The following is a 22,902-nucleotide window of genomic DNA, read 5'->3' as shown; positions in this document are numbered from 1 at the left end:
TTCTAAAAGTGCAATTTTTCGCCCTTATGAAGAGTTATTATGATAGTCATAAATAGTTTCTTTTTTATCTAGAACATTGTATAGTATAGTATAGTATAGTATAGTATGGTATCTGGTATAGAATCTCGTATAGTATAGTATAGTATAGTATAGTATCTGGTATAGTAAGAAACTATTGACGACTATCACAATAACAACTTTTCAGAAGGAGAAAATTTTATTTGTTTATTGTAAAATAGTTTTTTTTTTATCTAGAACATCGTGAAACATTATTCTTGGCTCATTTTGCCCCCAAAAAAGTAAAAGAAATTTTGGATTTTTTGACTAAAATCATGGGTTAACCCCTTTGCAAAATTGGCATGTTTGGCCTTCTGAAAAGTTGGCATTTTTACGGTGGTCAATAGTTTTTTTTTTCTTTAAAACATCATGAGATACTATTTCTAGACTTATTTTGCCCGAAACAAAGCAAAAGAAAATTTGGAATTTTTTGACAAAATTCATGGGTTAACCCCTTTGGAAAATTGCTATTTTTGGCCTTCTAAAAAGTCTTTTTTCACTGTAAAATAGTTTTTTTCTTTCCTAGAGCATCGTGAAATACTATTTCTAGGCTCATTTTGCCCTTAAGAAAGTAAAAGAAAATTTTTAATTTTTTGACTAAAATCATGGGTTAACCCCTCTGCAAAATTGCCATTTTTGGCCTTCTGAAAAGTTAATTTTTTTATTCTAAAATAGTTTCCTTTTTATCTAGAAGATCGTGAAACAGTATTTCTTGGCTCATCTTTCCCTAAAGAAAGTTAAAGAAAATTTTGAAATTTTTGACTAATAAAGGATTAACCCCTCTGCAAAATTGACAGTTTTGGCCTTCTGAAAAGTTGTTAGTTTTTTATTGTAAAAATAGTTTCTTTTTTTTCTAGAACATCATGAAATACTATTTCTACGCTTATTTTGCCCTAAAAAGAGTAAAAGAAAATTCTGAATTTTTTGGCAAAAATCATGGGTTAACCCCTTTGGAAAAATGCGATTTTTCGCCGTTCTGAAAAGTTGTTATTCCTATAGTCGTAAATCGTTTCTTTTTTATCTAGAACATCGTGAAATACTATTTCTAGGTTTATTTTGCCCAAAAAAAGTAAAAGAAAATTTTGAATTTTTTTACTAAACCCCTTTTGAAAAATGCGATTTTGGCCTTTTGAAAAGTTCCTTTTTGTTTACTCTAAAATAGTTTCTTTTCTATTTAGAACATTGTGAAAGACTATTTCTAGACTCATTTTTCCCTAAAAAAAGGAAAAGAAAATTCTGAATTTTTTGACAAAAATTATGGGTTAACCCCTTAGTGAAATGCGATTTTTGGACTTTTTAAAAGTTCTTATTTTAAGAGTCGTAAATAGTTTCTTTTTTATCTAGAACATCGTGAAACATTATTTTTAGGCTCATTTTGCTCTAAAAAAATAAAAGAAAACTTTTGAATCTTTTGGCAAAAATCATGGGTTAGCCCCTTCGGAAAATTGCGATTTTTGGCCCTGTAAAATGTTTTTTTTTTTACTCTAAAATAGTTTTTTTTATCTAGAACATAGTGAAACATCATTTCTAGGCTCATTTTGCTGTAAAAAAAGTAAAAGAAAATTTTGCATTTTTCGTCCAAAATCATGAGTTAACCCCTTTGGAAAACTGTGATTTTTGGCCTTTTGAAAAGTTGTCATTTTTATAGTGGTAAATAGTTTCTTTTTTTATCTAGAACATCGTGAAACATTATTTCTACGCCTATTTTGACCTAAAAAAAGTAAAATAAAATTTGTGAATTTTTTTACTAAACTCATGGGTTAACCCCTTTGGAACAATGCGATTTTTGGCCTTCTGAAAAGCTGTTATTTTAATAGTTGTAAATAGTTTTTTTTTATCTAGAACATTGTGAGACATTATTTCTAAGCTGATTGTGCCCTAAAAAAAGTAAAAGATAATTTTGAATTTTTGGACAAAAATTATGGGGTAACCCCCTTAGATTTTTGGCCTTATTAAAAGCTTTTTTTGTCATGGTCTAAAAATAGTTCCTTTTTAATTTAGAACATCGTGAAACATTACTTCTAGGTTCACTTTGCCGTAAAATAAATTTTAAAAAAATTTGGAAGTTTTTGACAAAAATCATGGGTTAACTTATTGCGATTTTTGGCGTTATTAATTTTTTTTTATACTCGAAAATAATTTGTTTTTTGTCTCAGTCATCGTAAAGCAATAATTCCATGCTCCTTTTACCCTAAAACAAAAAAAAGAAAATTTGGAATTTTTTTACCAAAATCATGGGTTAACCCCTTTGAAAAAATTCACATTTTTAGGATTAATATTTTTATTGTCTAGAAAGGCTTGTTTTCTATTAAGAACATCTCTAAACATTATTTCTTTGTTGATTTTGCCCAAAAATAAACTATGAAAAAAAAAATAACTTTTTTGACCATACTTGTAGGTTTGGAAAATTTGTTATTTTTACAACTATATAAAATTGATATTTTTATTGTCTAATCAGTCATGTTTTGATTTTGGGCAAGCTAGACTAAGAAATGATGTTTGTCCATGTTCAATATTCAAAGGAAGTTGTCCTACACCCACAAAAATAATTTGACATAGTTGTCATGTTGGATGATTATGGTCAAACATTTAAAATTTCTTATGCTGCACACCAACCCACTGTGGTAATCCTTATTCCTCACATAAATATAGACACCCAAAAAGTAATGTCAACTTTCGGTTTATTGGCAGGGTGCAAAGAAAGTTGTGTCCGATAGCCGGGGGCTAGTGGATTTCGCTATCGCGCTAGTGATTTTTGTTCTTAACTTGCCTGACGGACAAATGCTGTTTTCTGGGAAATTCAAAATACAGAAGGATTGTAATCAATCCTGCTAATCAAAAAGGGTTTTGGCACCAGTCGAAATGACTCGAGGGCTAGTACATGCTAGCTACAGCTTACCCGAATGGCAGGCTGTAAAACTGACTTTCTTTGCACCCTGATTCGTCTGGAGAAATTACAGAGACTTACAGTAAGATTATCTAGTTAACTAGTGTATATGCAAGCAGTTTTAACACTATTTTTTGCAATCTGTGTTTCAATAAATGCTAAGAGAAATGGGGTCATGGAACAACAGCTAGGTGAAAAACCTCCCCGTACGTCCTCTTGCCCCTAGGAGGAAAACCCCAGGCCAGCTGTACCCCATTTTAAAGGTCTCCTGGGCTGACTAGCAATGAGTAACACTAATCGAAATTGCTCATAGAATAATCAGATACCTTGAACAAAAGAAAATGACACAGAAACATAATTAAGTGTCTGGATGCTTAACATAGCTTTTTTTCCCAGAGTGCTGCAGCATCACTATATTGGGCCATTTTGCTGGATTCAATGAAATGCAAAATGTCCTTGATCTTGAAAACTGCACAAAAGAGTTAATATCACACACTTGTATCAGCTTAACTGGGAAATTAACTGTTATAACTGAGGAATTCTGAGAAGAGTCTTTGTGGTTGCATGGTGGTTGGTGGGCCCGTAAACGCTGTGTTCCAATGAAAATGTCAAGGGTGCTGTGTCTGCAGGACTGAGGTAGCTACCACTGAAAATTCTGTAATTTTCTGGCTAGGCAAGAGATTCTGTCTTGGTCTCTTTATCAACTAAATCAGATTAAGGGTGTCGTGGAAGAGTGATGCCAGAAACGATGGTAATTTATGACGTGCATGGATCGGAGAAAAACATGCTGAATAATAAAAAAATAAAAATAAAAAAGATATTACTATATAAAAAATTAAGAGAAAAATACATAAAAAATACTTGTGTTATTGGTTAGTTTCACAATAGCATTCTGGAATTTATGGGAAAAGTAACATTCAAAAGAACAAAGACTTACCAGCAATCCGTTTCAATTTCAAAATCTGTTCAACAAAACAGCATTGGCTTCTCCAGTTCAGCTCATCAGCTGTCCTCCTAATAGCAGACCAGTAACCTTTGCATAACAGTTCCTGATGAGATATAAAAGATTTAAGGTACTTAATAATACTAATTCTATGCCAATACTAATGATAATAATAATAATAGTGATGATGACGATGATGATAACAAATAATAATTAAAATGTGAATAGTGCGTATCCAGTCCAGCACTAGGCATACAAGCTTATGGGAAAAAATTCTAAACCAATATATAACTAGGAGTAATCGGATCTTAGGAGAGTGCGTTCCATATGTTTGTTAGGCGTACAGGTAGCAGTTGAGGGGGAAGGGTGGTTGCGATATAGATAAATATGACTATGGCATATTTTGCACGTAAGGGTTGCATACAGCAAAACCTCCATTTAAACTGTGTATGATTATAAGAAGGTTTTGAAAAGATATCTTATGGTTCGGTGTCAAGTGCTTGTAATCGGAGAAGACATTGGCCAAAGTGCATCGGGCGTGTTTGTTAGGCGTACAGGTAGCAGTTGAGGGGGAAGGGTGGTTACAATATAGATAAATATGATTATGACATATTTTGCACGTAAGGGTTGCATACAGCAAAACCTCCATTTAAACTGTGTCTGATTATAAGAAGGTTTTGAAAAGATATCGTATGGTTTGGTGTCAAGTGCTTGTAATCGGAGAAGACATTGGCCAGAGTGCGTCGGGCGTGTAAATAGAACATTTTGTTTTACTGACGTGATTACAGGGCGTAGTTGTTCAAAGGCCAATTAGTGCTTAACCCGGAATTCTTTTTCTTCCTTCAAAAACATTTCTTCGGATAATTTTCTCTGTTATTTTTAAGAGCTCCAATCATCAATTTGTTGACAAAATGAATTAAATTGAATTTACTGTTTTAAAAGCTTTCACATCTGAATTCAAACTTTGCACTAACCCTATCAAAGGTCAGGTGCAAAAAAGGATAAAATATAATCACTTACCATCAAACTACAGCACTTTCAAAATCTGGAGGACACAAATAGCAGTGGCTTCCCCATTTCAGATCTGTTTTCTCCGTCCTGGCAGACCAGTTAGTTATCTTGAAATGTCCTTCCTACTACCTTCCAGAAAAGATATAAAAGATATATCAATATATATATAACAGTTAAATTTAAAGCAATGTGTACCAGCATAAACTGAATTCTCTTAAGTAAAAATGAATTCTTTAGTTCTTGCAAATCCTGCCATTCAACTGCTGATGACAAACTTCTGTTTTTCAAGGATGTGTGCAGGAGCAATCTCATAACCATGGAGTTGAGTGGTGGGTTCCTATGTTTGCCAGGTTGACACCAAAGCAAAAAGGGAAGGCATCAGGGATGCAGTTAAAGTTGAACACTACAAGTATGGAAGAACAGTCAGTATGAGTTCCTGGTTTCCATACTTACTGGTTTATAGTGCGGCCAGTTCTATAATATCTGATCTCTTGTGTTATGCAGATTAAGTGACACTGGCTTCTGCCGAAACAGTTCATCGGCCACATAACACCACTACACCTTCCACAAGTTCAGCTTTCATAAGAATCTGGCCTGACACAAGCATCCAGCCACCGTTAGGAATCCAATGTCATACAAGTATCTTCCACAGTTTCCAGTCTAATATCTGGAATGTATGGGGTAGGCATCAGGGATGCAGTTGTGAATCACTGATCACAACAAGTCAGTGTGAGTGCTGCCTGTGTAGGCATGTTGAGTCTCCTTAATTTCCTGGAGTTGGGTTCCTCCAATTGCCAGATTGAAACTACAGCAAAAAGGGCACACAACAGGGATGCACTTGTAGTTGAACACTACAAGTAGGGAAGAACAGTCAGTATGAGTTCCTGGTTTCCATACTTACTGGTTTATAGTGCGGCCAGTTCTATAATATCTGATCTCTTGTGTTATGCAGATTAAGTGACACCGGCTTCTGCCGAAACAGTTCATCGGCCACATAACACCACTACACCTTCCACAAGTTCAGCTTTCATAAGAATCTGGCCTGACACAAGCATCCAGCCACCGTTAGGAATCCAATGTCATACAAGTATCTTCCACAGTTTCCAGTCTAATATCTGGAATGTATGGGGTAGGCATCAGGGATGCAGTTGTGAATCACTGATCACAACAAGTCAGTGTGAGTGCTGCCTGTGTAGGCATGTTGAGTCTCCTTAATTTCCTGGAGTTGGGTTCCTCCAATTGCCAGATTGAAACTACAGCAAAAAGGGCACACAACAGGGATGCACTTGTAGTTGAACACTACAAGTAGGGAAGAACAGTCAGTATGAGTTTCTGGTTTCCATACTTACTGGTTTATAGTGCGTCCAGTTCTATGATATCTGATCTCTTGTGTTATGCAGATTAAGTGACACTGGCTTCTGCCGAAACAGTTCATCGGCCACATAACACCACTACACCTTCCACAAGTTCAGCTTTCATAAGAATCTGGCCTGACACAAGCATCCAGCCACCGTTAGTAATCCAATGTCATACAAGTATCTTCCGCAGTTTCCAGTCTAATATCTGGAATGTATGGGGTAGGCATCAGGGATGCAGTTGTGAATCGCTGATCACAACAAGTCAGTGTGAGTGCTGCCTGTGTAGGCATGTTGAGTCTCCTTAATTTCCTGGTGTTGGGTTCCTGCAATTGCCAGATTGAAACTACAGCAAAAAGGGCACGCAACAGGGATGCACTTGTAGTTGAACACTACAAATAAGCAAGAAGAGTTAGTATGTCTTGAGTAAAATGGTTTCCATACTTACAGGTTAATAGTGCGGCTAATTCTATGATATTTGATCTCTTGTGTTATGCAGATTAAGTGACACCGGCTTCTGCCGAAACAGTTCATCAGCCACATAACACCACTACACCTTCCACAAGTTTAGCTTTCATTGGAATCTGGCCTGACACAAGCATCCAGCTGACAATAAATAATAATTAAAATTTGTGTAGTTCTTATCCAGTCCTGCACTAGGTGCTTCATACAAGCTTATGGAAAGAACCTAAACTAACATATAATATAGAAATAAAATTAATAATATCATATGCTTTCCTCAAAAGATAAGTCTGAAGTTGATATTTAAAAGTATATTAAGTAAAGGTCAGGTGCAAAAAAGGATAAAATATAATCACTTACTATCGAACTACAGCACTTTCAAAATCTGGAGGACAAATTAGCAGTGGCTTCCCCATTTCAGTTCTGTTTTCTACTTCCTTGCAGACCAGTTAGTTATCTGGAAATGACCTTCCTACTAACTTCAAGAAAAAATGTAAAAGATATATACAGATACATAACAGTTAAATTTAAATCAATGTGTACCAGCATAAAGTGGATTTTCTAAAGTAAAAATGAATTCTTCAGTGCCAATCAACTGCTGATGACGAACTTCTGTTTTTCAAGGATGTGTGCAGGAGCAATAATCATAACCATGGAGTTGAGTGGTGGATTCCTATGTTTGTCAGGTTGACACCAAAGCAAAAAGGGCAGGCATCAGGGATGCACTTGTAGTTGTACACTACAAGTAGGGAAGAACAGTTAGTATGAGTTAATGGTTTCCATACTTACTGGTTTATAGGTTGACCGGTTCTATGTTTGCTGATCTCTCGTGGCATGTAGATTATTAAGAGTGGGCTCTTTGAGACGATCTGAATGAGGATAAGTGGTCTGAGATCACTCGGATCATGATAGATCAAATGAATTGATCTACCATGATCCAAGTGTTCTGGGATCTCCGATCCTAGTAAATCCTTATCATCCCAAAGGTCAACCCACCCTAAGTGACACCGGTTTCTGTCGAAACAGAAATTCCTTTAGTATGCTGATGTCCAAGATTACTTTGACATGAGGTGTTTTACAAGGCAGGGTTGTTAGTCCTGCACTAAACCCCCAACCTGGAGGACCAGGGTGCTGTTTAGTCTGGCCCCTCTCCCCCAGACCAATCTGGCATGGTTGAACCTGCTAGGAGCATAAGCTCCCGCCGTCAAAGTTCTAGGGGTCATAAGGGCATGCAAGCCTCCCCGCCACGTCAAGGCACAGCACCAGGGGAGGAAAAGGCTTAATCCTTAAAAGCTTTACAGCCTTCCATGCTGATTTTGGATTAAGGTTAGAGAATCCAAGATCATCGAGTTACATGTATATCCTAAGTTTATGATAATGAACAACAATGTACAACAGTTCTCCTTCCTCTCTTAAGTTTATGGATGACAGAGTGTCCCAGCGACAACAAACAGCGTCTTATTATGTAAATAAATACAGTAGAAGCCTGGCAACTCAAACTGTGAGGGGAAACAAAAATCAGTTCAAGTTAGCGAGGGTTCGATTTACTGGGATTGATTGAATAATCAATTTGCCAAAATTGGAAATGGGACTTAGTTTGAGTTAGCAGGGAGTTTGAATTTTTGGTGTTCTACTATAATGAATAACCTCCTATTCATAACCTCATACATATATGATCTAAAGACAACATGCACTCTAGTAATATGAGCTTGATCTATTTTGCATTCGCCAGCTTTGATTGCTCATGAAAATTTATTGTGGTCTTGAATATTATTTTGATACTTTTGATATTTTCACTATACTTACTACAGCTGTAAAAAAATATTATGCTATGATCCATGTTGATAGTTCATCATTTATTACTCACACATCTTTAATTGTTTCCAGCTATAAAATAATAATCACCTGTATTAACATATCAACTAAAATCTCTTCTTAAAACACCCAAAAACAGCTGCAGTAGCTAACTAAAACCGCAAAAGGAGCTTAGAAACAATAAAAAAAGCTGAAATGCATGCACATAGCAGTTCCTCAAATAGGCTGGAGGCAAAGCTTAATCTAACCTATATCAGCATTGGGGCTCTACAGGTGTTAAATTCTTACACCTTTTTTTCACTTCAACTGTACCTTTCTTGTACCTTGCACATTTCTGAAACCGTTGAATATATATGGACAAAATTAAAATCTGATGCTACAATCATTGTACATTATACTTGGAACTATAACTCCTTTTATTTCCCATATTTCATACCTATGGAAAGGAAAATGTGTCAACAAAAAATTAAAGTAAATTCCATTGTAACTGTGTCAGTAGCCGTTGACTAACTACTGTATCTTGACTTGGGCATTGGAGAAAGAGGAAACGACATGCAAGTTTGTCTCAAGAATGTTCATAATTAACATATTTTTCATTTAACTGCTGCTTGGTTAGCTCAGTTAGAAGAGGGCCGGTCTGCTGACCAGGAGGTCACAGATTCAGCCCCCGGCCGGACTAACACTTGGGGTCTTTAAATGACTGAGAAAAAGCGCAACCTTTGTAATGACATCTTCAAATGGTTAGACTTTCTAGTCTTCTCTGATAAGGACGATAAACCGTAACTCCTGTTCCCACAGCACTTTCACTGATTTGTTCTTGTGGGACTTAAAGAACACCCACATCACTATTTGAAAAGAGTAGGGGTCGTAGACCCTGGTGGCATGGCCAACCTTTATGGGTGGGATTGGGTAGGGATGGCACCTGCATGGAACCAGAATCCTATTAGGCACTGTCCCTCTGGGCAGGCACGTGTTCAGAATAACTGGTAAATAAATATGGTGGAACCCTGATTTAACAAAGTCCTTGATACAACCACTATTGCGCAGGCTAGAGAATTATTTTAATTAATGACCGCTTTTTATAATTTTATTCATTTTTTATCCAGCGTGCAAAGAAAGTCGTGTCCGACAGCCCGGGGCTAGTGGATTTTGCGATCGGGCTAGTGAATTCTGTGCTCAACTTGCCCGACGGGCAAGTGAAGATTTTTCGGAGAAGTAAAATTACAGAAGTAGCGTGAGACAAAATGTTTTAAATTCCTGATAAATTTCCTGCGGACCGAAGTGAAATCTGCATAAACAAGACGAAGTATCACATTACATGTCAGATGAGACATATTGAGATCCCGGGCGTAAAGGAAAAGCAGATATTGAAAAAACTTTATAGGTAAATGACTTTTGGGCTAGTAGAGCTTCCAAGGTATTTTTATTATTTTTTTGCAGCAGGCATGAAGTACAGGTCACTTTTCCAAAGGTGACGGTTAAGGTCACCACGTTAGAGATAAATAAACAGCAAGTGTCTCCTAGCCCTAACCTCCTAACAAAATACTCTATTAGATCGAGGGGAATCTGTGTAGCTTGGTACGTGTAGTTTATTGATGGAGCAGTGACCTCTACTCTTGACCCGTGGAATGTGACCAGTACTTTAGACCCAGCAACAACTTTGACTTGGTTGGTCAGGGGAAGCTTAGGCAACTGCCACTTTGAAGGCAGCTACAGAAACACAAAAAAGTGTATTTGTGTTCTTTTATTTTGCTTTGCTCAACAAGTAAAAATGTGGATGAACTTTTTGGGAGCTCAAGCAAGGCTCGAAATTAAAAAAACCCTCAGGTCGCCTTTTGGTGACCAACTGAAGAAATATAGTCACCAGATGCAAATTTTTAGTCTCCAGTTTGTATGATGTAAATGATGCAGCTCATAGTCAGGGCTTCTGAGTTTAAGCGTCGTCGCAGAGCCGCAAATTCACAAAAACACGCAAAATGCTGCGAAATTCGGTAGAAATCTTATCAAATACATACATGTCTGTACAACATATTTGAAATTTTTCTCAGCTCTTGGGGTTATTTACTTGCTGTAAACTTGTAAATTTATCTTGAAACCTCGTCACTGAAACATGCAAACAAAGTCCCGAAACTCGGAAACTACCAGGCGTAGATTATGTTGCAAAAAACTGGGCACTAACAATGATGTTAAAAGGCTTTGCCATTGGTTCAGTTCTGGAGCGAATTATGTATTGTTGTTGAAAGAGCAAATGATGACCTCTGTTAGAAAAACATTAAAAACGCTGGTCTGGTCAGCGCAAAACCGATCGATCTCTAACCAAGTTTTCCCTGAAAAATAACCACAAAATCAGCCTGTTTGACAGATTGATTTTTGGCTAAGTTTGCCCTAAAATTCCTGCGAAATTGGTCGATTTTTCAGCGAATTTGCCCCTAAAAATCCCGCGAAATTTGACTTTTTTTCCGCGACCAATCAGAAGCCCTGCATAGTATGGTGCGATCCATGAGATTTGAAAATATCGTGGATAGAAGTCGGTATAAATTTGGAGGTAAACTGGCCTTGTTTATGCGATTTGGCACATTTTTTATGATGAAAGCAAAGAAGGATAAGATGAAATGTTTCTCTTAACTTCACTCTTTTAATTTAAATCTCAATCATAGAGAAATCTGGTTGCCATTTTGGTGACCAAACTAGAATTTTTAGTCACCAAGGAGAAAATGTTAGTTGCATTGGCGACCGTATCAGTCGCAATTTCAAGCCCTGTCAAGGGAGAACCTGCAATCATTAGGAAAATTCTAACAATAGTCATGAAATGGATGTCAAAGAAATGAATGCAAATTAATGTGTGGTAAACATGCAGAGCTACTCCTTTACCATAGTCCAAGTTGTTTTTTGGATGTTCTCATTGTCATTGTGGTTCCCTGCTAGCAGAAGCTTCTTTTCCATGATATTCAGAGGTCAGAAGGAAAAATACCTCTGCCATGCCAAGCCATCACACAAAAATTTTAACACATGACCAAGTTTGAAGTTACAAGGCAATGACAGGCTAAAACACAACTCATAAGCTTGTGACAGTGTGAAACATGACCTTGGAGGTTTTCCTTCCTTTCTTTTTTACATACAAATGTTATGCAGTGCATGGAGTACAGGTGCTAGAAGCATCTAAACTTCAACAGAAATTTTTTTTGCTGTCACAAGTATTTTAGAGTTCCCAAAGTTGGTCTGTTTTATGCATTTTGTGGTTTGTTCAGTCTGAGGGCCAGGTTTGATCTCAGATGCAGTTTAGCACTTATGACCTCTGTTAGAAGTTTGTTTCTCTGGTTTTCTCCAGAGTACTTGGCAGAACAGCTACATGCATTTTTTGCCCCTGAATGTGATGATTTTCATTTCCTGCGCTGTTTTGACTCCAGCTGCGTCACACGGCATGATTCTAGAATACCCATCTAGTAAAGCTTTCATCTTCAAAACATACTCCCGAAGTCCTACAGTTGTTCGATTTTTCGATTCATGGTTAACATGTGGTAGCACGTGAACAAGAAAGAATACAGCAAGAATGCCAGGGAAAATAGGGCTCTGGTAACAGTGCACGAAGAATATACCTCGTTCTATAATCATAAAATTTCGATCAGGCAAAAATTAGTTTAGAATATACATACAGAATAAAAGCTTCATATCAACTTTGGGACCTCAGGAATACAATGTAGCTGATTTCAGGACTTCAAAGTAGCCGAGTATTTTGAAATCCCCTAAAATCACTTTCCCCAAGCTATTAATTGCAGTTTGCCAGCTACGCCAACTATTGTGTTGTTAGTCAGTCAACCGCTGTTCTGGAAAAAATAATATGAATTGTAAACTAGAGCCTCACAGCAAATGATTTTACTAACAAATTTTGGGGGAAATAACTGTGCTTGAATTTCTCCAGACATTTGCTCTAGATTTTCGATACATTTGTCTGCAATTTTTCCCGGGAAATTTTAATCCGCAGGAAGAGAAATTTTTAAAGATAAATGTATAGAATATTTTAAAAAGGGGTTCTAGCGCATGTTCCTGCATTTGTCGTCCTTAAATTTCCTCCGTAAAATCGTTAGGAGTGAAGATTTAGTTCACAATTCATTTTTTTTGTTTTTTCAGAACAGCCGTTTCACGGAAATTATTCGACATAAGATTTTCATACAAACTCTGTATTCTCACGCGGTTACCTACTCGTCAAGATGACTTCCAAAACCGTGACAAGGTCTGTTGCAGATACGCAGATCTATTCAATGCTCGCAATGTTAGTTAAAGCTCATGTTCAATACTAATACCTACCTGGTGTTTGTAGCTGGCCTCCCTTTCTCAATGCATGGAGTTGCCAAGTTTGCTCACAGGAGAAAGGAAACAGCCAAGCATGGAGTCATGTTCAACAAACTGTGATTCGTCTTGTCGGTGTTCTAAAATTGATGGTGAAGACAAATTAGATAGTTCCTCGAAGAAACCAAAACTCAAAACATCCAAGTGAGTACTTTCAAAAGATTCATAGTACCATGTTTATTTTACATGTCTTACCGTTGCATGTTGTGCGATAAAACAGCCCGAGTCCGATGAACGAAAGAACACGGAGTTTCGAATCATATGGCGCGTTGCGCGGCAACTAAGCTAACCGCGTGATAACGAGGCAGAGCGAGAGGACCTTGGAAAAACGGAAATGACAACTAAAAAGTCAAATTAAATTTTTGTTGGACGCATAGACGGCGAAAATGAAAATTATCTTCCAACAAGCTCATTCTCTCTTGCTTCCAACTTTTCATCGACTTATCCAAAAAATTTACACATTGTACACTCATTCCAATCTGGCTAATGGTGCGACTTTTCTTGGAAGGGGTGAAAATCGCGCGAGGAAGGGTTAAAGACGTTCACATCAGAAACACAGTTTTTAATACAGTGTTACTGTCTTCTTCGATAGTCAACAGGAGTGAACATTTTACCTGATTTTTAATTCGGTGGGGGGTCAAATTGCGGAACCGAAGCGCTATGAAGTCGAATTTGAACAGGGAATGACGGACAGACTTCGAATTCGATCAAGGGGGTCCCATTCTACAGTGGGAAAATTTGGAAAGTCGGTTAGCCACAGCTTTTAAGACTCTTGTCTTCGACAAACTTACAAGTAACGGGTGAGGCGGCAAAAGTCCGATCAACGTCTGATAGAACTTACCCTAGTCTCACCACCACTGAGCGGCGAGACGCGCAAAGAGCGAAGTTCTGTAAGTACGTGATTCAAGATCATTGAACTCTGACAACTACCCGATCACTGCTGCTGAATGTCTGAACCCTGAACGTCGTCAAAAGTATTTTCCCAATCGGACCTTATTCGCGTTATTTTCAACTTTTTCACGGGACGTGGAACAAACATTTTGAGAAGCAGTAAGCTATGCGTAATAAAAGATACTGAAAGCTATCCAAAACTATCAAGTACTGACTCTTGACTCGCAATCCCCTCTGAGTGCGTGTGGGGACGGTGTCGGTGTATCACGTGCTTGTCTTTCACTTTGCCCTGATATGCATCCAAATTTTAACCCGGGACAAATAAAATTTGACCTGGGTAAAAAACAGGTCCTAACACCTTGGACCAAAGTACGTGTTTTTCCGACTTATTTCCTTTCTAGTGTGTTCTACTGGGGAATTACGGCCAAATCGGTTTTCTTGATCTTCACAGAAAAGCAAATACATCTATGATTAATCTTGTAAAATCCTTTTTATACCAGTCGAAGTTCTTATGGCGGCTCTCTCTTTCTGCAACAGAAACGGCCACAAAATTGTGAATACGAACGAAGTTCAAACTGACGTCTTCACTGTACCTTGTTCGCTTTATTTTTTGAACATCTTGTTCTGAACAGTTGGTGGACATTGGTTTCCTTTTTGTTAACTCTATTATAATTGCGTTACTTGTCGATGCGCTATTATTAGCATTTCTTATAAATAAACTGTAAATCTTCAACCCTTTCCGGTAAACACAGCGACCATGGTCTTAGTCTCCAAAGAGTTGATCCACTGAAGTAGAGTTTCTACCGTATACGAAAAAGTCAGCTCTTTTTAAAAAACACGACCGTCAATTTACGCCATAAAAAATGCAGAATTAGATTTGATCAGTCACAAGATATTTTTGGATTTAAGATATGTTTCGATTTTTTTCAGGGACTTTAAATGTTGTTTTATAGAAACTATGAGAAACAAATAAAAGATACTAAACAGTTATAGAGGGTCTGCCATGATTGTGTTTTTCACAGAGCTCGCTCAATTCCTGGGCCAGGAGCCGCTGGGCTCCGAGAATTCTGCTGCATTTGTCTGGAATCCACGCTAATCTGACGCTAATAAAGAATAAACGTACTAAACCACTCTTACGGAAGCACAACCACGCTTCGCTTGTGAAATTGTTGTTTTGACTATGTTTGAAAAATAAAATAAAAAACAGGAGATCGAGAGAAATTTTAAAAGGAAAATAGTACTTTCAGTTTCAAAGACACGTTCTTCTTTTAAATCCATAACGATATGGTCGTCTTTTACAGCTTCGATTGTAAGAATGAAGTAGCGCGTTGTTTGAATAAATAAATATATTTTGACCTTTATATATATCCCGTTTACCGCAGGTGGTTTGAAGCTTACGGATAAAATGTAAGAATTCAAAATCTCCGATAAATATTGGACATCAGAGGATCGGCGGATATTTTGAACAAGATTTGTCAGGAATTTTAATTTACACGAGTGTTTTTTTTTTTTTTTTGACTTTGTGGGGATGTAACTTTCCTCTCCCAAGTAACTCCCAAATCGAAACAAGGTAGAACCTCGGACACGATCATTACGATTATTACTGTTTTAAATTTAAAATCTGATACTGAGACAAGATTTTATTGATCCAGGCCTTCTATAAAAGATCCGGCGAACCCTCACTGCTTTGTCGTTGTGGTTTTGCCCTCACAAGTGTTTCTATTACGAAAGTCGTATGGCGTGACAGACAACTTGAACACGCCACCTATACGCCCCACCAACGCCTAGCCAGCGCCCCTTTCTCTTGTCTATAAACCAATCAAAATTACGTATTACATCACGCCTTGTTCGCGCATTGAATTTCAACAAACAAAAACTACCCTTCAAACAGGGCAACAATTATGTATTTTGGCGTTCGAATACTGTTAATTTATATAAGCTGTTACCAAAGAAGAGATGGAATTGCTTAACGAATAGAAAAGGTGACATTTTACTTGAAATCGGGGGACAATAAGTTTGATGTTTTGTGTGCATAGCAAATGAGGGAGTCGAACCATTGCTGTTTCACATGCACAGCACGTGTACAGCAACAATGCCATCTCAGGCCACAGTCGTGAAAAACAAATGTCACGTTCGCCAGAAAAGATCATGACAAAAGGCCGCAGGGATGCATTTTAAGGACGTTGATTGCAGCCGTACGTCTCAGAAATATCTGGATGTCCTTCAGGTTTGAGTAGTGAGGAGAAGATAAATTACTGAGTGAATATTACACAGAGCGAAAACCCTCGCTTTGCACCTGTCAAAGGGACAAGAGTGGTAAACAGAAGCTTATCATATTCAATGGAGTCGAGACGGTTAAAATCTGTAGAGCACTCTTTCCTCGCTGTGATGGAACAGTTTTTGCAAACGGTGGATTTGATGGATCATACGGTCCTGATTCCCATGAAGTTGATCGATCTGCCCGTAAAGGATCTTATGCCTGCGAAAGGTTCCGCCGCCGATTCGTTTCTGCAAAACAATATGAACATGAGGGCATTCTATTTAATGGTGAAAGCGATGCGAATTAAATTGTCGCTTGGACATAGCCATTACAGCGAAGATGAAGAGAGCCTTGTTCCGCTAGAACGGGAAATTCGAGAATCTTGTCACCGTTTAAATCAGCTCGCCTTGGTCGCCAGGTACATCAAAACTTCGACGCTAAATCTGGGCCCGAACGACGAGCTTCCCTCTTTTCAAAATTTTAAAAACAAAACTCTCCTTGCTGCTGAAAATTGTCTTCTCGGCGCGTTGAAGAAATTTGTCGATGAGGTGGAATCCTTGGAGAAGTCAGTCCTTTTTCCTTGCCTGTTGAAAGATCACCGAGTTAGCGAGCAGATGCCGCAGTTTAACGAAGGGATCCAAACTCTGTACGATGTTTTCGCTTTGCTCAAGACCCTGCGAGCGGAACTGCTGTCAGGATCGCGGAATTTCGAGCTGCCAGATGCCAAACTGCAACAGAAGTTGTCCGAACTGCTTCAGACTTTTTCTCGATATACTGTCATGGCCAGAAACCTCACTGCCCGCTACGAAGAAGAGGTGCGATGTTCTTGATTTCGTTTCTTGCGAGAGGAACGAGCAAGATACAGTGGGGTGAACTTTATTAATACAATGCTATGAAATGCCTACCTTCCACAGTAGGTTTAAATAAAGTGTCTGTAAATATTATGTGTAAAATTTCTAAGAAAATGAGTACTTTGTACTTTACTTCTCGCTTTACTTGTACAAAAAAGACTGATTGAGTTATGCATGTTAATTTCATGGAAAGAAAGCCAAGTTTATGTCAACGCCTGAAGGGCAATAAATCCGCTTATTATTCATTTGCAATAAATGGTGAGGCAATTATCATCAAGGAATAAAAATTTGTGCATCGCATTTAAGTTGTAGTTTTCTATTGAATTTGTCTTTGTTGGGTTAAAGTAAGACTTTTGAAATTTCATTTTTGAAGCGTGTTATTTCCGTATGCGGCGCTTTATTCTTTAGAATTTGCACTGCTTGACATCGTCAAAAACAAGTTCATTTTATGGCCGTAGGCGGAAATTCTAAAAATGGGCGAAAGGGCAGTTACGTAATATCTATAAACATATTTTGGAGGAACGTGGAGGAAGCTGCTATTCTAGCGTTTTCTGAGCGCAAAGCAAACACCCTTCAAAGCATTCATTTTGTTTCGACATATATTGGTCTGAGAGCTTCTTGCTCACGTTTTGCCATTATTTCTTAAACTTCTTCTAGAGTAACCTTTTATTAAAGGGGATGAAAGTCGTGCGGGCAAAATTCAAAGTGGTCAAAGATTACGCCGAAATTTGCACCGAGTCCGAAGTGGAAAAGAACTAGGTGATGACAAATCCAATTTTGAGATAAATCAAACTTATTTTCCTTTACTTTCTTCTTTTTCAATGACATGCAGGTAGGCATTCCCTAATATTCAATTGTACTTAAAAGTTTGAGTAGCTGAACTAGACGTACATGCCGCTAGTTTACAATCGGCCGTGACTTCCGGATTGGAAAAAAATATATATCCCTTGAAGTAGTAAAACACCCAATTTTTCTAAATCCCTGACCAAAATCAACGCGAAAGGAAACGTCCAAAGTACTGTAGAAGTAAGGAAATAACATTTGTTTGGCTGGACGTCTGCCGAAACTAACTGGTACTTTACAATCATGAGCGAGACTGCGATGAACACGTGCCAAACAAAAGTTTAGGTCTGCATGGCTATCACATGCCCCGGAAGTAGACTCGGTACGCTCAACCTTTATTCAACCCTTCAAAATTTCTAGTCTTCCAATAGGGGTGCCGTCACGTCTCCTTAATAACAATAATGGTAATAACAAAATCTCCTATAAAAGATAAAATGGTTTAAAAAAACATTCATAGCATGCACTACAGGGCAGGCAGGAGCCAATAAACGCCTTTCACCAGTTCACAGACAAGTCTATTTATAGTTACATTTCCGGAACTGATCTTTGGCCCAATTTCCCCTAAGGAATCCCCTCCCTTATTCCCTTCCTCCAAATCCCTTACCCCTTTCGACGTCTGCTACACAAACGAACTTTATACGCGTAGGTAGCCTGCGTGGGGCCGGTTATTATTTTTTTTATAGATTTATTCATTCGCCCTGAAAAAGACCGGAACTACGCAGGCTAGCTATGGTAAACTGATCTGAACCAGGAGGCCACCGTAATCAGCTCCGGTCTGAGCTACCGTAAAATTCCGAAAACAAGCCCCGGGGCTTATATTTTTCAAAGGCCCTTTTTGAGGGGCTTATATACGGAGGGTAATTTGCGTCTCAAAATTGATTGGGCTAGCCTTATAGTTAGAAGTAAATCTGACTGTTTTTGCTTTGTTTTACGTTGTCTTTGGGGGCAATTTTCCAAGTACAAGCTGTGTCAGGAACTTTTATGTTAATCTTGTTGTTTTTCCGTACAGTAATTAATTCGCTGCGATTCAAGGTTGTTGAACCTTCAGTACAGTTTTGAGCCAGCGGTTTTTGCCATTTACACCCATCATCCCTAGCGCGGATGGAAGGACCATTTGGTCGTCACTTGTTTCCATCCGCCAAACTGACGTGACGTCATCTGATCTCCGGTGAACATCTTCGGTTTACGCGTCGGCTTCTTATCGTAAAAACAAATATGGCGGCCACTGTCTGGTCTAGACTGATATATGCTTGTCAGTATACCACTCAAACTAGCGAATGAAGTGAGATTATGTTTGCCAGGATTTACCTAACCGATCTACCTTGTGTTGTTTGGTTAAAAGGCAAATCTTAAGAGAAGGTAGGCCCGAGAAGGTATGATGCGAAAGCTACTATTGACATTTATAGTTTACGTTCAGAAAGTGGCAAGGAAAGACTTAAGCTTAAATTACTTTCTATCGAGCTCACTTCTAAAAGCATTCATATGGAGAGTATTCTATATAGAAAAAGATATTTCTGGTTTATCAGCTTAATTCTCAAGCGACGTCATTTTGGTGGATGGACAAGGTTCCATCTATCAAACTGACGTGACAAGTGTTGAAATTAACAAACCTCACTATCATTGTGTCGTTACAGAGTTTTCATTCAAATAGTCTATGGCATTACACGCCCAATTACTGCAGATTCTGTTAATTTTTCATTTATTTGGAGCTACATGTAATAACAAACTTACACTTTAAGTACTGACTGCATTTATTTCGCTATTAAGTTTAGTCAGGGGCACCCAACGACAACTTTTGGAAAATAATAAATATCTGTTCAGAAGACGATTTGAGATCTAGAATTTTCGGAACATTTGTTGTAAAAGTCCTTGCTTCCCTGCCTCTCCTAGGATTTTCTAACATCTAAAAAATGGTATAATTGCCAATTTTTAACTGATTTTTACGCTAAAAAGGTCATCTAGAATTTTCGGGAGCCTTTTTTCTGGCTGAAATTTTCGAAAAGGTAAGTTATAAGCGTTGACAGGCTAAACACGCCTCATAAGCTCGTGATAATGTGAAACGTGACCTTGAGAGTCTGCTTGAACAGTGGTTCTCTTTCTTTTTGTCTCTCTCGCGAAGGTTACTAGCACTACACAGTGCATGACTTGTAGCATTCTAAACTTTGACTGAGTAAATCTTGTTTTTGCCGCACTAAGTCTTATGTTAAGAGGTCATGAAATAAGTTTGTTACATGCATACTGAGTAATCATTTCCTGTGGTTTATGCTTCTGTAGGTGTCCCTGATAGGATTTGATTTCACATGCAGTTGTAAAGTGTTTTATATCCTTTGACCTCTGTTTACTACGGCTGAATAAAGATTTTAGTTTTTTTGGATTTCTCCGAAATGACTGTGTCTGATTAACTACATGCATGCATGCAAGTTTCTTTGTCCGTGAATGTGATTATTTCCTGCCATATCAGTATGACTCTGGGCCCAGCTCGATAGTGTGGTTTGCAGGATTTTGAATTTCCACGGATAGTGCGATCTTCAGACTGTAGCTTAAAGTAAGCTACACCAAGTTTGGAGAAATATATTGTGCGTCAGTCAAGATAATTCTCTTAGCGCTCACACAGTTCATTTAGTTTTTCTTAACATAAGTGAGTCTTTGAACTGGAGTGCGATGTCTTGTTGTTCCTTCGTAGGTATTTACTTAAGTTTTTGCTTAACATTCGTCTATGCGACTGTTATGAATTCTTAAGCAAGACTGCAGTTTTGGAACTATAGCCTTCCTCGTCAGTTGCTACTATGCTAAAGTCTTAGGTACAGAAGATAAAGCACTATGATGGATATACTGATACCTCGTATGGCATCAACCTAAGCTTGACTTTAAGGTTTCGCCCTCTAGGAAGTATCCAGATTTGTAAGTGAATACCTAAAGTCATAATTAATTTGGCCTGGTTTTCCAGTCACTAGGGAGGATCAAGGTTAACTTACAATTTTATAGAAATTGTTACTTATTCCTTCAAAATCTTGTTTGCCCACATGTACTTGAATACTTGAATGGCAAGCTGTAAAAATGATTTTCTTTGCACCCTGCTTGAATGTACAAGTCTTTATTTACATTTAGTTTCACACTTTGAGAATATTGGCCCAATGTTGATTCATCCGTACCTGTGAATGTGTTCTCAATTGCATGGATCTCTTCATGACAAAAGTCAGTCATGAAAAATTGGGGCTTCCAGCTGGCATTCCAATCATGGAAGATCCCTAGTGCTTCCTGTATGGAGGCTGTAGTTTCCCGTTGATTTATGAAAGACCCCACAACTATGTAATTTACATTTGTCTTTACCACTAGGAAAAATAGAGGGAGCTCATATCTCATTGTCTTGTAGGTTGCATTAAGCAGGGTGATCTCATTTCCGTAACAGATCATGAGTTGCTTTTGCCAGGCTGTTTGATGAGCAAACAAAAGATCATCTCACACACAATTTTGATCTGTTTCCTCATTGTTCATGCTTTCAGAAGCTGTTGATGAGGCTGATAGGGCACAGGGTCTAAAATAGAAAGAGCCTTGTGGGTTCTCCTGACACCAATTTTCAATTTTCTTTTCAAGGTTTTCCTGATCAGATTTGGACAGGATTTTTTTGACTGATGCCTGATACATGTGGTTCCTGATGTCCACATCTGTTGGATAATAGCGCCTGTTTGTTGATGCTGGTGGAGATTGCCCTGGAAGTAGTTCAGTTTTTACGAATTGCCTAAGATGTCTTAACATTTTGTCCACAGTTTTCACACCTTCGGCGATGTCGATGGGCTGCAGAATGCCACCAATCTGGCTGTTTGATACATGAGGAGAAAAATGAAAATGGAATTACATGTTTGACAGAAATATTTTGACAGCCATGCTGATAGTTGTAGGCACTGCTGGTACAATGTACACTTACATGTAATGAATGAAATGTCACTTCTGTCAACAACAACATTCAAAAAACAAATTATTTGGATAGAATAGCAACAAATCAGTTGAAATAATAATTCCTAGACAATTTTGTTTATTTTTTATCAGCTTCTATTTTAGTCCTAGACACTACTTGGACCTTTTTTCATGATCATTACTTCATTTACAGACCTAGGCTATGATTGTTAACACTACATAGCATGTAGCCACCCATACACCTGTTGTACTTTGTGACCTAGCCTTTGAGTGGAAGGTCTGACTTGACTTTCTTTCACATGCCTTCTTGCCTTTTCATAGGAAAGTAATACCTGTCCGAAACTATAATTACCATAATGATTTATACATGAAAAACTAGAAGGTTTATATGAAAATGACTCAACTCTTGTCCCACCCATTCAAAGTGTTTTTCCTTAAGCCTTCAACTATTACTCAAACAAAAAGAGCCAAAAACAAAAGTTAATATTATTGTTCTCAAGTTAAGGTAGTGTCCCAGTTCTTTCCATTGACATCAACAGACCTCTCCAGTGATGTGATCTTTGTGTTCATCCTCCTTTGGTAATTGGATATAAATTCTGCGTTCCACTTGGGGTTTCTGTCCGCTGGTTATATCAGTCTTCAGCTTTTTGGACATGTCCCTTCTTAGTCTTTCTGTGTCATCCCTGATCTAATAGAGTTAAAAGACAGTAATAAGTTATGAAATGAAGGGATGTATTTTACTGAGCGGAAGTATAATGTCAATTGGTATTATCACTATTGTGATGGTGGTTTTGCACCTTGTAATTGCAATACTTTATGACTTTTGATAAACAAATACTTGCAGGGCAGCCAAACTTCATTGTGTCTTGAGGTAGAAACCTCCTCCTTTTGAATGAGTGATCATCAACCTGTAGTTAGAAGATTAATATTATAGATTCCTTACAGTTTAGTGCTAAAAGCACCAAAAAGGCTGTGGCTGTGAAATAAAAATGCAGATATTTTTTAGTCATAACCAACATACCTTCTCTTCAGAATGTCTCGCTTTAAATGACTTTTTCCTGTCTGGTCCATGTTGGCAGTCAAATACCTTGGTGCCAATTATACTGAATGGTACTCCATCAAATGGAATTTTGTTATCTTTGAAATAGACTTTTCTTTGCTTGGCAAAGGGATCTGTGTCATAGAAACAAGGAAAGTCTGTATTATGTTTATTAGGGCTGTACTCTAGCAGTCCTCAGAGGCCCCTGGTGACTTACTGTTGCTTT

The 22,902-nt window shown here is 37.9% G+C and overlaps 1 protein-coding gene and 2 long non-coding RNA genes across 7 annotated transcripts; 2 read left to right on the top strand and 1 right to left on the bottom strand.

Annotated features, from left to right (window-relative positions):
• Positions 1-345: 345 nt before the first annotated feature.
• On the bottom strand, positions 346-7,971 carry LOC140924515 (uncharacterized). Of its 4 annotated transcripts, none has more exons than XR_012164292.1 (6): positions 7,076-7,971; positions 5,800-6,645; positions 5,352-5,703; positions 4,908-5,027; positions 3,882-3,993; positions 346-3,731 (listed from the first exon to the last, which is right to left on the bottom strand). It is a non-coding gene; the product is annotated as an uncharacterized lncRNA (long non-coding RNA). The 4 variants fall into 4 exon arrangements; XR_012164294.1 differs by lacking the exons at positions 5,352-5,703; positions 5,800-6,645 and adding an exon at positions 6,702-6,859 and having other exon boundaries at positions 347-3,731; positions 7,076-7,190; positions 7,505-7,971; XR_012164293.1 differs by lacking the exons at positions 5,352-5,703; positions 5,800-6,645 and adding an exon at positions 6,702-6,859 and having other exon boundaries at positions 347-3,731.
• A 7,925-nt stretch (positions 7,972-15,896) lies between these two features.
• On the top strand, positions 15,897-17,179 carry LOC140924289 (uncharacterized). Its single transcript, XM_073374319.1, has one exon. It carries the CDS (start codon positions 16,109-16,111, stop codon positions 16,856-16,858), a length of 750 nt encoding a protein of 249 aa, XP_073230420.1. The 5' UTR covers positions 15,897-16,108; the 3' UTR covers positions 16,859-17,179.
• Positions 17,180-18,833: 1,654 nt separating this feature from the next.
• On the top strand, positions 18,834-22,649 carry LOC140924299 (uncharacterized). 2 transcript variants are annotated; one of them, XR_012164235.1, is made up of 2 exons: positions 18,834-19,081; positions 21,317-22,649. It is a non-coding gene; the product is annotated as an uncharacterized lncRNA (long non-coding RNA). The 2 variants fall into 2 exon arrangements; XR_012164234.1 differs by having other exon boundaries at positions 18,834-19,095.
• The last annotated feature ends 253 nt before the right edge of the window (positions 22,650-22,902 follow it).

Source organism: Porites lutea, chromosome 14, assembly GCF_958299795.1.
Source record: "Porites lutea chromosome 14, jaPorLute2.1, whole genome shotgun sequence".
In the NCBI taxonomy this organism is placed as follows: domain Eukaryota; kingdom Metazoa; phylum Cnidaria; class Anthozoa; order Scleractinia; family Poritidae; genus Porites; species Porites lutea.
Note: the sequence above shows the minus strand (reverse complement) of the source record. Positions and strands in the feature narration are given on the sequence as shown.